This window comes from Nelumbo lutea, chromosome 1, assembly GCF_056320005.1.
Source record: "Nelumbo lutea isolate HS-2025 chromosome 1, American lotus-T2T, whole genome shotgun sequence".
NCBI classification, from domain to species: Eukaryota; Viridiplantae; Streptophyta; class Magnoliopsida; order Proteales; family Nelumbonaceae; genus Nelumbo; species Nelumbo lutea.
Window position 1 is genome coordinate 30,532,700 of NC_142684.1, and position 13,980 is coordinate 30,546,679.

Genomic DNA, 13,980 nt, shown 5'->3' on the forward strand with positions numbered 1-13,980 from the left:
GAAATGGTCCCTACTACGTTGCAGATAGAGTTCGGGTGCAATTGGTCTATAGTAATATTGAAAAGTTTCAAAACTTCTACAATCAAGGGGTGCAATGGAAGACGAAGACCAGCTGCGAGCTGCTCCTCGAAGATCACGATCTTGTTGTGATCATGCTCCCAAGGGAAGTTTCCTAGCGGAAGACTATAAGAGAGGTCGTTCGAAAGATTATACCGAGCTATTAAGGTCTGAAGCCTATCCACTGCCATCGTTGATGGGTCGAAGTTGTCTGGCACCCAACCTCAGTGTGAGGTGGATGCTGGATTGCCTGAGGCCTCTCGCGCCTCCCGGGGTGACTACACCTCAAGAGGGCCACAGACTGCTTCCAAACCCGAAGTAGCTTCGGTATGACTATCGACCTGGGCCGAGGCACCCGCCTTAGCCTCATCTAGAAGACTATCAAAACTGAAACTAGACATGGAAAAGACAAACTAAATCAAAGAGGAGAGCTAGGGAAGACTCACTAAGGAGAAGGACCGGACTGAAAAGAAACACCGAACTGGAAGACCTGAGCTAAGGAGCTTTAATGCGACCTCAGGCCGAAGGCTAATGAACTTGTGGTGAAGAAAATGAGTCTCGGGTCCCCCTATTTATAGTCATTGTACCTGAGAATCAACGGTTGAGATCAAAGCGATCCGACGACTCCTAAGAGGTTAAAATCGGTTTAGCGCGTTTTTTGACGTTCACGGAGTTTGTAGATCGTGTGACGTCCGTGCATAAACCGGACGTGACATGGGTCATCCTTTGTTGAGCCGAGTAGTCGAACTGGTCCAACCAACGATTTGTCCGACAAAACGGCTTGGACCTTGAGCCAAATCCACTTGTCACATCATGAACTCCCTGCACCGGGTCGGGACCCCTAGCTCGGGGAGTGGGGGGCAATTGATGAAGGGTGATTTGGCCCGACCTCATAACAGGGGGACATGTGGACGCGACCTGACTAATAGATGACAACTCAGCATGACCAGCCCACAGCAGAACAACCTCGGTACGCAACTACCCCGGGCTAAAGTGACATCGAGACAAGGTCACATCGAAACGAGATTGCCTCGGTACCATATCGCAATAGGAACACCTCGATGCCAAGGCACTTTGGCACCCAATCCAGTTCGGAACTTAAAGGTGCCAGCTCGGGGATACCGACGTGCCACTGCGCGGGGATCCCGAAAACCCCTCCAACGGTTCCCAGAGTTCACGGGATCACGCCGCGTAATAGGTAGCGTTATCTCCCTTGACCGATTTGGGCGGAATTGATGGACCTTACTAGTTGGCAGCATTGTCTCCCAATTAAAGTGGAAGCGGATTCTATCTAACGAAGATCCCGAAACCGATCCACAAAACCCACGAGGACTCAACTATATAAAGGCTCCATCACCCGGTGGTTGAAGGCACGCGTGATTTTCCTGCTCTCTAGCTCTCTACTTTTAAAAGCAATTTTCAGCTCGCTACCAGTCTACTGACTTAAGCATCTAAGTGACATCACCGGGTTAACATCCCCGAGTTCTCTGATATCCTTGGAGGTTCAGTCCACCGCCCATCTAGAAGCCAGATCACCTCTAATAGGGAGCAGCTAGATTGCGCGGCATCAAGTTATATTGGTATAGACACTTGGTAAGCCTTCATGGTAATAATCAATATACCCTAATATACTTGAGCATTTGAATATTTTCATCTTCTCTCTCTTCTTCACCTTTATATATTAGTGATAATTACTTATATATTCCCTGAGGTATAAAGAAAATATTTATTTATACTTTGTAGTTTTAAAATCTATTTGTATATACCTTTTTGACCCTTCAAATGTCAAGTTTAACGGATAAAGCATAAAAGACAAAATTGACCTTAACTGTTCATTAAAATTTTAAAACATGCCTTGCTTGAAATGTTGAGCCCCATTGCCTCTCTCTCTCTCCTCCTCCTTCTTCTTCTTCTTCTTCTCTGCTGTGTAAAGTCCATCTAATGAGAACAACCCTATTTATCCCTCTATCCTGTCCTCCTCCTCTCCTTTTTTTTTTCCTCTTCACATAGGTTTCTTCTTTATTCCATTTCCTGATCCAAAGCCATGGGTCCTTGATCCCGGCTCCAAACTTATTAAAAACGTAATTAAGTGTGCAAATTCCCACTAAAATGTTAAGGATCACTCTGTGATATTCCTCCAACTCTTAAAATTAAAAAATAAATGTTTATTTTATTTTTTTAAATCTGTAATAAATCAAACCTTTTTGCCCCATTTTTAGCTTTTTTTGATACCCACATCGGCTCAGTTTAAAAAGAATACAAATACAAACTTGTAGAATGAAAAACCTTGTATTTGATATTATTTTTTATGTATCTATATTGTACAAATTTGTATTTAACCTCCTTCCAAATTGAGCCGCATGGTCGGGAATGAGGGAGAATCGATAAAGTACTCTCACTAAAAATTAAAAAGTACATAGCAGTAATTTGCTCATGATAAGAGCAAAATCACCGGTCATGGTTGGAAACAACAAGCACAAAGTACCTCTGACATTTCAAAACTGATAACCAAAAATAATTTTGTAGGCCTTTGTTAGCTGATAGATTAAGCGGACCTCATCATATATAAAATCAACATCAGAGTGAGTGAATGATTTATGACTAAAATTCTATTTTGCTTGGTTGATCAGGAGATGGAAAGCGATGAATAAAAGAGAGGAAGGAGAAAAAAAAAATGAGATTATGAAAAAATTTTAAGGGCAGATGAAATGGGCTCAATGTTTTCTTAAGGGAGCCATTGCTTGGCAACCGTTAATTTTAAAGCAATTTGGGATAATAAATGTGCCACGTTGTTCGTATGTGCTTGACATGAATCCCTTCAAACCGTTGGAGGTCCTGTACTCTGGAATAATTAGACAAGGAGGTAAAAGAGAAACTTGAGAGACAGGTAAGTATAATTTGTAACGAGTCACGAGTCTCCATCAGGTAAGTATTTTTTAGGAAAGATTTATCCCGATAAACATATTTATCCATGTTCAAATAAGACAATGACCATTTTAATTATAAAAATTCATTATTATAAGGGGTATTTTTGTCACATTCAAGTGTTTGTAACTTCCCCTTAAGGTGGAAAAGTTATTTACCCACCTAGGAGATGGATATCACTTAATACTCAAGAAAATGCACTTTCCTTGGCCTCCAGATAAATCTGAAAAAAAAAAAACCAAACAAACAAACAAGCATGGGATTCTTGGTCAATGAAGATCAAAATCCCATTGACCAACTTTTCCCCCTCTCAAAATCAAGAAAAAGAACGCCCCCTCAATGATAATTCTTTGAAACTGACATAGTAAAGGCACTTGAAGGCCAAATAGGAATGCTATGGCTTCTGCTTCCCATGGAGAGTTAGCCCCTATAGACTTATTTGTGTTGAGTGTGGCCATCTCATAAAGTATATTTACAAGTAAATATTAAAACTATAGGATATACATAAATAATTTTTCCAAACCTTAGACCATATCATTTGCACGGCCATGGTTTTGCATTAATACAAATTTATTTGCATTGCAACCAAACACAGCCTAAATGAATCCATCAAAATTGCCAAGGATGCACCTTGAGTTGTTGGCCAGAGAGAGTTAGTTGAATCTTGATAAATTTCTTGAACTCCAAATAGAACGAGATTTCTAAAGAGTGAAAGAGTTCAATATTTCTGGCATGACTAAATCCTAAATAGAAAGAAAATTATAGAGACGAGAGAGAGAGTGTGTGTGTTGAGTTGTTGGGTTACACATACTATAGTATGGACCACAAACTGGGAGCGGCTTATTGAAGCAGTGGGGAGCTAATACCCTAATAGGGAAATTGGCCTTTTGGTGATATTAGAGTCACCTTCGTCTCACTCTCTCTCTCTCACCTGGCCTTATGCTAATTCATTGGTCATGAGAAGGCCTAAGCGCCGCTTCTCAGAGTCGTATAGAAGACACAAGACACCCTTTCTCAGGTCCTCGTCGTTGATTTCATTCCCTACGTTCATCCTGACCGTGAATCAATGCCAATTTTATGGGCAGGATGCGATTTATATGAGGCTATTAATAGATTAGATTAGGATTCTCCTTAATCTTTTCTTCATTTTTCAAATTTGTTTGCGCAAAACTAAGAAAAAGAAAGAATGTGTAATGCATGTTCCACACTTCCACGTGCAAAGCACCCAGACTACAACATACATGACATGAGAATGTGGACTTTTACTACATGATTATTGCAATTAATTAGATGACAAGTTTTTTGCCACGTGTTGCCTGCAGTACTGTTTGGCCCAGCATTAAAACGGGCATGCCTAATTTGCCATTTATTTTTTTCCGGCTTCCAAGTCTCCCATGGTCATGTTATGCACAAGGTTTTAAATTTGCTTTAAATTTTAGAACTCGGGACATATTTTTCCAAATAAATTAAAGCTATTTTAAATTTTTTATGTTTTTTTTCATGATAAATAGCCAGAATTCTTAAGTCATTGGCTTATTGAGTTTGAGACGCCATCCTTTGCAAATTCCACCTTTCATGGATCAACACAGTTGGCTGTTAAAAGGCTACACACACGTACGATAGCCACAAAAAATAGATATTTTAGTGGCGACCTTCCTCGATAATATCTAGAGATAAGTAGAATGCACTCTACCTCAGAAATTTGAAATCACAACTTCTAGAAGTCTTCTTATAAACCGCATTTTACCCGTAGATTTAACATCGATCTGCGGTCAAGATTATCCCACTTTTATGGTCGGCTTAAGTCGTTAAGATTGCTAAGATGGATTGAACAATAAAAACCCTAGAAGTATTGCGATTTGCGAACAATTGCCAACTAGCTACTTCCGAATGGCTAGTGCACTTTTTCAGAATCTTATGAGCTGGCTCTTTCCCACTTCTATTATCTACGTGGCAGTCCACAATTAGGTCAGTTGCTACGTGGCAATCGATGACCCCAGGTTCCTCCATACCATCCAAGAAAGCTTGCCAAAGCAATTTTTCTTTTTGGTTCAATACAAATGGCGGCCTCGGCAGGAAATTTCCTCCGACGTTGGCTGTAGCCAAACAACCGCCGGCAAACAGACACTATCGGTGTGGAGCTACCGGCCACCGTTCCACTCTTGGCGGCGCACCTGTTTTGGTTGTGGGCCGTTGTGGCTCGACACCACCTCTCCTCTCGGTCTCGGGGTCCTTTTCTTAATTTCTGTCTCTCCGAGGTCGCTCCTCTTCTCACGTAATGACGTAATCGTCCGATCGCCGGGTCCCACCCTTCTCTTGACTCGTTTGGATATGTCGCCCCTATATAAAGACCTCAAACAACACAGACAGAAGATGTGAGAGAAGAAAAGCTGATTTTACTTTTCTGTCTTTTCAGTTTTCACTCTTTACAATCTCCAATGGAAGGCTCTGTCGAGAACTGGCAGTTCATTTGCCGAGAACCCTGCCTGAGCGGCCCCGTTCACGGCTTCAAAACCGCCTTCAACAACCTCTCCGACTCCCCCGTTCGAAGTTGCAACTTCTCTTCCGCCCCAGAGCTCTCCCGTCCCAATCAGTTAGCCGTCATGGAGGAGTCGTCCAGTGAAGACGAGGGAGATTTCGATTGGAAGGATCATCTTCAAACGGCCAACCGAGAACTGGAGCCGTCCATCTTGGACCCACGAGACGAAGGAACGCCTGACAGCTGGATCGAGCGCAACCCCTCCATGATCCGTCTCACAGGCAAACACCCATTCAACTCGGAACCGCAATTGACACAGCTCATGCACCACGGCTTCATTACTCCGGTTCAGCTCCACTACGTCCGGAACCACGGTCCGGTCCCCCAGGCCAAGTGGGCGGACTGGATGGTCGAGGTGTGTGGGCTCATGAACCGACCGGCCGTCTTCACCATGGACCAACTCGTCACCGAGTTCCCGAGTCGCGAGTTCCCCGTCACCCTCGTCTGCGCGGGTAACCGTCGCAAGGAGCAAAACATGGTGAAACAAACCATCGGATTCAACTGGGGCGCTGCGGGCGTATCCACTTCGGTGTGGCGCGGAGTACGGATTTGCGATGTACTCAAACGATGTGGCATCTATAGCCGTCGAAAGGGAGCCCTCAACGTTTGTTTCGAAGGAGCTGAAGATCTCCCCGGCAGTGGTGGTGGTTCCAAGTACGGGACAAGCATAAAGAAGGAGATCGCAATGGATCCATCGCGGGACATCATTATAGCGTACATGCAGAACGGAGAGCTTCTATCTCCGGATCACGGCTTCCCCATTCGAATGATCATCCCTGGGTTCATCGGCGGACGAATGGTGAAATGGCTGAAGCGCATCATCGTCACTACTGAGGAGTCACAGAATTACTTCCACTACAAGGACAACAGGGTCCTTCCTTCTCACGTCGACGCCGAGCTGGCCAACGCCGAAGGTACACTAAACCTACAACTGGAATCTTGTTCCCCTTCTCTTGATTTGCTAAAGACTAGTAGAAAATTCTGAATTTTTGGTAATGTTACTGTGTTGCATGGTGTATACTTTACTATAGCTTGGTGGTACAAGCCGGAGTACATTATTAACGAGCTGAATATAAACTCGGTGATCACGACGCCGTGCCACGAGGAGTTCTTGCCGATTAATTCTACGGCGAATCAGAGACCGTATACATTGAGGGGCTATGCATATTCTGGTAAGTTGCTTTGTAGTATAATATCCTGTATGTTGAAATATTTCTTCTGGTACAGTGGTACGTTGAAGCGTCGGTTGTTTCTCTTCTTTGGGTGTTTGAAAACGGAAACCCTGGATATGGTCACTTTGTTTCCAAATATGAATCCGAAATTCGATCCGATTTAGAATCAGATTGAATGATTGATTATGGGATCTATGGATCCACCCTAATATTAGTCATTCATCGAATCAGAAAATATTGCAGAATATATGATCAAAATTATTTATTTTAATTTCTTTATCTTCTTTTTTCCTCTTTCTTTTTCTTTCTTGTCTCTTTCTTTTTCTTATCTTCCCATTGTGTCAATTATTTATTATAAAAAACAAAAAACTGGTCAAACTTTTTATGAAAATCTTAACATTCAGTGATTCAATGATTGATTTTTTGGTGCAACTTTTATTTAATTTACTAATTTTTTTATATAATGTAAATATGAAAATTAAGAAGTGTAAGGATGATGAAAATCAAGAAACCTTCTACGTGGAAAATTGCCATAAAATGTCAATAAAAGGTAGGGGACATGGCTGATGTGGACTATAGGATTGAACAGGTGGCCTGCCGATTCAAAGGGTCCTATTTGGTGAATGGCTCGGTTCTACGTGGCAGAATATAGAACATTAGAGTGTTGGAAATAATTTTACATGTATAAAATTGTGAAATTATTTCACAATTTTAAGTCATTTTGTTCATGATATACAATATCAAAATTATTTATAATATATAGGAAAATTTATGGTCTATTTTATATGGACAAATCTCACATAAATTATTTTAGTTTAATTCCTTAGTACAATATAATATCCGGAGTTTAAAATGTCTGTAGTATACCAGGAGATTCACGCATGAAACGGGCAGTGTGGAACGAATTCAACACTGCTACTGCTAGTGTGTATGCTAATTAAATATTACATTCACCGATTTTATTTCTTTTAAATTTTACATTTGATTTCTCATCTAAGTATTTATTACTAAGTTCCTACTTGCTGGTTAACTCTGTATCTCTGTCTAATCTATTAATCTATTAACTCTCTCTCTCTCTCTCTCTAATCCATTCATTATTCTAAAATCACTTGTGTTTTAATTTTTTTTTATTTTAAGTTTGTCCCAATTTTATGAAATTTAAAATTATTATTTATATGTATAAATAAAATTATGTGTATATTTTAAAGTTTTCATTTCCATACATTTCCATGTGTATCTAGTTCGTACTTCATATAAATTATTAAACATGTCTGTGTGGATAGCCATATATTAATAAAGCTGTAAGTCATATATGATAAAGCGAAAAATCTCATACAAATGCTTCTACCTTTTTTTGATATCATATATAGTACACAATTCTGGGAACACATGGTGGGGATAGAATAGGATTCAAGTGATTAGGTCCACCAACTTTAACATAGAAAGCCTGCAATAATTAGGGGTGCAAATGGATCGATCCGAGATCCGATCCTATTTGCTCGAATTCGGATCATGAGGGATCAGAACTTCAGATCGTAATAGATCTGATCAGAAATTGGACCACATTCAGATCACTTCTATCTGATCCAATATATATTATATATTTATAAATATAAATATATATAATATATATGTATTATTTATTTTTATAAAAATATGATATATATATGATAAAAATAATAAAAAATTACTTGTATTTTTTTGTTTTTACTTTATTTAAATTAGTATGTTTTAATTTTATTTTAATAATTTATTAATTTAAAAAAAACAAGTCAGATCAGATCAGATCCGAATATCTGACTTATCAATAAGATTCAAATTTAAATCGAGTCCTATCAGATCAGACCGAATCCGACATGAATAATATAGGATCAAATTCAAATATAACATGGTTCGAATCCAATCCGTTTGCATTCCTACATGCAATTATACAAGTTTGATCCCCCACCTCCTATTTGGAGGGAAGCCAATTAACCATCTCAGTTCTTTGGCCATCATTATACATAAACCTCTGTTCAAGAACAAAGTTTCTATGCACGTTGCAAAAAGAAATAATTATTTTTTCCTTTAGCTCAGTTTGGATAATTGGGATTTGCTACTCACAGAGCACATCTCTCACTCACCTCACGTGCACATCCCGTCGTGCATTGGGAACATCTTCCATGAATAATAAAATATAAATATGGAAGATGTTTTTGGTACATGGTGTGGATGTGCCTATGAGGTCGGTGTGAGGTGCACTTTGTAAAAAACAAATTTGGACAATTCGGTCTCCATTGTGGAAGCAGTAAAAATACAAATACATATGAGTACAAAAACTTGTATTTTGTGTTATTTTGTATGTATTTGTATTGTATATATTTGTATTTGCACTCTTTCCAAATTGAACCAATGCAAAATGTTCATTTTGAAAAGAGTATAAATACAAATACTTGGAGTGAAACATGTACTATTTTGTATGTTTTTGAAACATTTCATAGTTCACAATAATAGGGGTGTCCACAGTTCGGTTAACCGAACCATGGCCTTTTTATGTAAATCAAACCGGTGGTACCGGTTATTCTATTTCTCTAAACTGAAACCAAATCGGTACCACCGGTTAATCGGTTCGCCGGTTTCAGTTTTTGATCGGTTCAGTTCTTCGGTTTTTTCATTTTTTTATATTTATAATATATATTGTACAAATATATGTATAATATTATATTATAAATAATAAATGATATATAATATATTATAAATATTTTAAAAATATATAATATATAACATATTTATAAAGAGATCATTATAAATATAATATAAATAATATTTATATATAATATATAAAAAATATGTAACATATATTAATCGGTTGATTCAATTAACCGTTAATTTTTTTGATAGGTTAATCGAAAATCGAACCGATCGATTCGATTAACCGGATTTTGCGATTTGATTTTCACGATTCGGTTCGACTTTTCGGTTATTCGGATTTTGATGACACCCCTACGTAATAATTCACTACTTTCAGGCAGTAAATGAACAATGCACGAATCACCAATCTTAAACCTGACACACTTCTTTCAGAAAGAGTCTGATTTTCTAAAAGCTGCAAGCCTGCAACATAAAACCCGAATTACCAATCGAGAGCCTCCTTGCTCCTTACTTTCTATCCATGGTACAAAACACATGCATGAATCAGGGACCTTTCGAATGTCCCTTTGTCATCAACTGAGCAGTCTGGATCCTACGGTTATTTGTCCATTTCTTTGACCTTTTCAACAAGCCCTAACTTAATATAGGAAAATGAGCTTCGATGTAAACGTGATTTTGCTGTGTGGCCATCAATTTGGCCACGTCATACCAATGCTGACTCATCCTGCAGGTGATCCATCATCACTTAATTTAATACGGTAGATGAAGACATATCATATCAATTAGTTATTTTTATTATAGAAATAAGTTTTTAAGAAAATCTATGATGCAGAAAAGAAAAGACATGGTATTTAAAGAGTTTTGATCAATTAAAAATCACCCATGAATTTTGTTATTGACTACCATATTTATAATTCCACCCATGAATTTTAGATATCATACATTAAGCAAAAATTAAAGAATTTTGATGAAAAAGAGATGGACTAGAGATGATATTAGCATTTCATATTTTGTTGAGATCGTCTTTTGTTCTTAAATATTATGAATTTTATTTATTTAAAATAATTATTCATCATCATCATCTAAGCCTTCTTTTAATTATATGATGTGGGATGAATGAATCTCGGTTCCTTTTTATGCCGTGTCAATATCCATTTAAATTATGGATATTTAAATCATTCTTATTACCTTAAGTCTTTTTCCTCTTTCCTTAGCTCTTTTAATCTATTCTGTATGTAAAAGTTCTGCACAATCTAAAAGGAGGAAGGGCATCCTCTAATTAGACATTGAAAACATCTTCCTATGAATTTAATATACATGTACCCACTTAGTGTACAGCTGGATGCCGTGTGCCCAAAGTTTATAGGGAGAAGTTTATAGGGGGAATGCATCATGACCATGAATTGATGCCAAATTCATGGGCAAGATGTGGTTTATAGGGGGGAGAGGGTTAGTCGTAGGGGGTGGCTGGAATTCAGAATTCTGCATCGTATATATTCATACTTTTCCCAAGTTTATATCAATGTTGAGAATATAGCATCCAATTGCACAACAGGCTCAGTTGGGAAGGAGTACAAATACAAAATAATATTATAAAATACAAGGTTTTTCACTTTCTAAACTAAGCTTCACTAGCATCTCCCCATAAATCCTATCACACATTGGCATCTTTGGATGACCTCACCTACATGCAAGTTTTCAATGGTACGTAAGGGTGTCAATGGACCAGTAAAATATATTGGATTGGACTAATTCGGTCCAAATTATTTATTAGATTGGATTGGACTTGGTCCATTCGTAATAAATTTATATTGGATTGGGTTGGATTAAGTCAATATTTGGTCCATTGATATAAGATAAGAATATAGGTGCCAATAGACCGGATTTGAATTAAAACCAATCTAAATTAAAATGAATTTGAACAGATTGGACGGTCCAGACATTGTATTGAACCAGTCTAAAATGGTCCAAAATATTCATTAAATTGGATTGGATTGGACCTAGTCCATTTATAATGAATTCACATTGGACTGGATTGGATTGGATTGGACCAAATCCAATCCAATTGACACCCCTAATGGTAGGGTATAGTCAATGGGTGCACTGGCCCACCCCTGATTCACATATAATAATGAAAAAAGATCATTTTATTTAAATAATTAATTTAATTAATTGCTAATTTTATTTGCATTTTATAGGGGGAGGGAAGAAGGTGACACGTGTAGAGGTGACTCTGGACGGTGGAGAGAGCTGGCTAGTGTGCGCTTTGGACCATCCAGAGAAGCCCAACAAGTATGGGAAATACTGGTGCTGGTGCTTCTGGTCACTTGACGTGGAAATGCTGGACCTGCTTGGGGCCAACGAGATCGCTGTACGAGCCTGGGATGAGTCACTCAACACGCAACCAGAGGAGCTTATCTGGAACGTCATGGTATGTATCTCCTTCTCAACTGCGCATTCTAATTTTATCCCTACTTAGAATTCTTAATATCCTTCTCAACCGTTCAAATCAATTGTGGGACCCATTGATTGGGCGAGAGACAGAGTGTGGTGATTGAGCTTTCAATTGCTAACGTGGACCGGGTGTGTCTTGTCACTTGTGTAGGGAATGATGAACAACTGCTGGTTCCGGGTGAAGATGAACGTGTGCAAGCGGCACAAGGGCGAGATCGGGATTGTGTTCGAGCACCCGACTCAGCCGGCGAACCAGCCGGGTGGGTGGATGGATCGGCAGAAGCACCTCGACTCGGCCGAGTCGAACCCGATCATGAAGAAGAGCGTCTCCTCGCCCTTCATGAACATTTCCTCGAAGACCTTCTCCATGTCCGAGGTGAAGAAGCACAACTCGACCGAGTCTGCATGGATTGTCGTCCACGACAAGGTCTACGACTGCACCCCGTTCCTGAAGGACCACCCGGGTGGTGCCGACAGTATCCTCATCAATGCCGGCGGCGATTGCACCGAGGAGTTCGACGCAATCCACTCCGATAAAGCCAGGAAATTGCTCGAAGATTATCGAATTGGTGAACTTATCACCGCCGGTTACACCTCCGACTCGTCCTCTTCACCAAACAACTCAGTCCATGGCGCCTCCAACTTGACTCTCCTAGCTCCCGTCAAAGAAGTCAGTACTGTTACAATAAATGTTGCTCTGATACCGCCTGAAAAAATTCCATGCAAGCTCATCTGCAAGACTTCAATCTCTCACGACGTCCGTCTCTTCCGCTTCGCGTTGCCGTCGAAGGATCAAGTCCTGGGATTACCAGTAGGGAAGCACATTCTCCTCTGCGCTACCATAGATAATAAGCTCTGCATTCGTGCTTATACCCCAACAAGCTCAGTCGACGAAAAGGGCTACTTCGATCTTGTCGTCAAGGTCTACTTCAAGGGCATGAACCCTAAATTCCCCAATGGAGGGCTCATGTCACAGTTCTTGGATTCTCTCTCCCTAGGCTCCACCGTGAACGTTAAGGGTCCATTGGGACACATCGAGTACACCGGCCACGGCAGCTTCACCGTACACGGCAAGCCCAAATTTGCGAAGCGGCTCGCAATGCTGGCCGGAGGGACAGGAATCACACCCATCTATCAGGTGATCCAAGCAATCTTGAGAGACCCAGAAGATGATACAGAGATGTACGTCGTGTATGCCAATCGGACCGAAGATGATATATTGTTAAGAGAGGAGCTTGATGGGTGGAAGGAGAAGCATGAGAGGTTGAAGGTGTGGTATGTGGTGGGGAAGGCGTTGAGGGAAGGGTGGAAGTACAGTGAAGGGCTGATTACAGAGAGTGTTCTGAGGGAGCATATCCCTGCGGGATCGAGCGACACCTTGGCGTTGGCGTGCGGACCACCGCCGATGATTCAGTTTGCGGTGGTGCCGAACTTGGAGAAGATGAAGTACGACGTCAAGGAGTCGCTGCTAGTGTTTTGAAGTGCTTGGGTGAGAGAACCTAAGTTCACAAGCGTTGTATCTACTAGCGTTGCACTTGCAATGGTCGTTCGTTCATGTGTTATGTATAGCCGTATTTTCTTTAATTCTTTATGATTTTGTAAAATATAAAACCTCCCCTAAGTTTCCTGACAAACATAAAATCCTCCCCTACGTTTTCACTTTAACAAAATTCTTCCATGTAAGTTTTGAAAAATCATGCACTTACCTCTCTTCCCCCATCGTCCCATGATGTGCTTATTTTTCTAAATACCTAATTTGCCCTTATATCTATTAATTAAGATATTAAAATACTCGCAGATCATCTTTTCCTCCGAGAACTAAGAAGCAGAGGCAGCAAAGACAATCTAATCGTTCATCCCTCCATCTTTTCAATTCCCTCTCTCTCTCTCTCTCTCTCTCTCTCTCTCTCCTATCCTTCTTCTTGTCTAACAACTTCATCTTCCCAATTATGTCAAATATCCCCACCTCTCTCTCTCTCTCTCTAAACTCTACCCTACTCTTTGCCATTTCCATCACAGACCCATGTCCTTTCTTCTAAACGGCAATGGATATGGTGTAATGGTAATTTACTTGTTCCTTGTGACTAGTATGATATAATGAGAAAATACTTCTTCCCATATTGGGTATGCTATAAATTTTCGTCATTCCATGCATGGAAATATATACAAATATTCGATGCTATTTTTCTCTCTGAAACATTT

General features: G+C 39.9%; 1 protein-coding gene across 1 annotated transcript; it reads left to right on the plus strand.

The window, feature by feature from the left end:
- Nucleotides 1-5,345: 5,345 nt before the first annotated feature.
- Nucleotides 5,346-13,448, plus strand: LOC148874140 (nitrate reductase [NADH]-like). The gene is made up of 4 exons (XM_088985169.1): nucleotides 5,346-6,435; nucleotides 6,553-6,693; nucleotides 11,523-11,755; nucleotides 11,930-13,448. The coding sequence occupies exons 1-4, from the start codon at nucleotides 5,421-5,423 to the stop codon at nucleotides 13,256-13,258; spliced, it is 2,718 nt and encodes a 905-aa protein (XP_088841295.1). The 5' UTR covers nucleotides 5,346-5,420; the 3' UTR covers nucleotides 13,259-13,448.
- The last annotated feature ends 532 nt before the right edge of the window (nucleotides 13,449-13,980 follow it).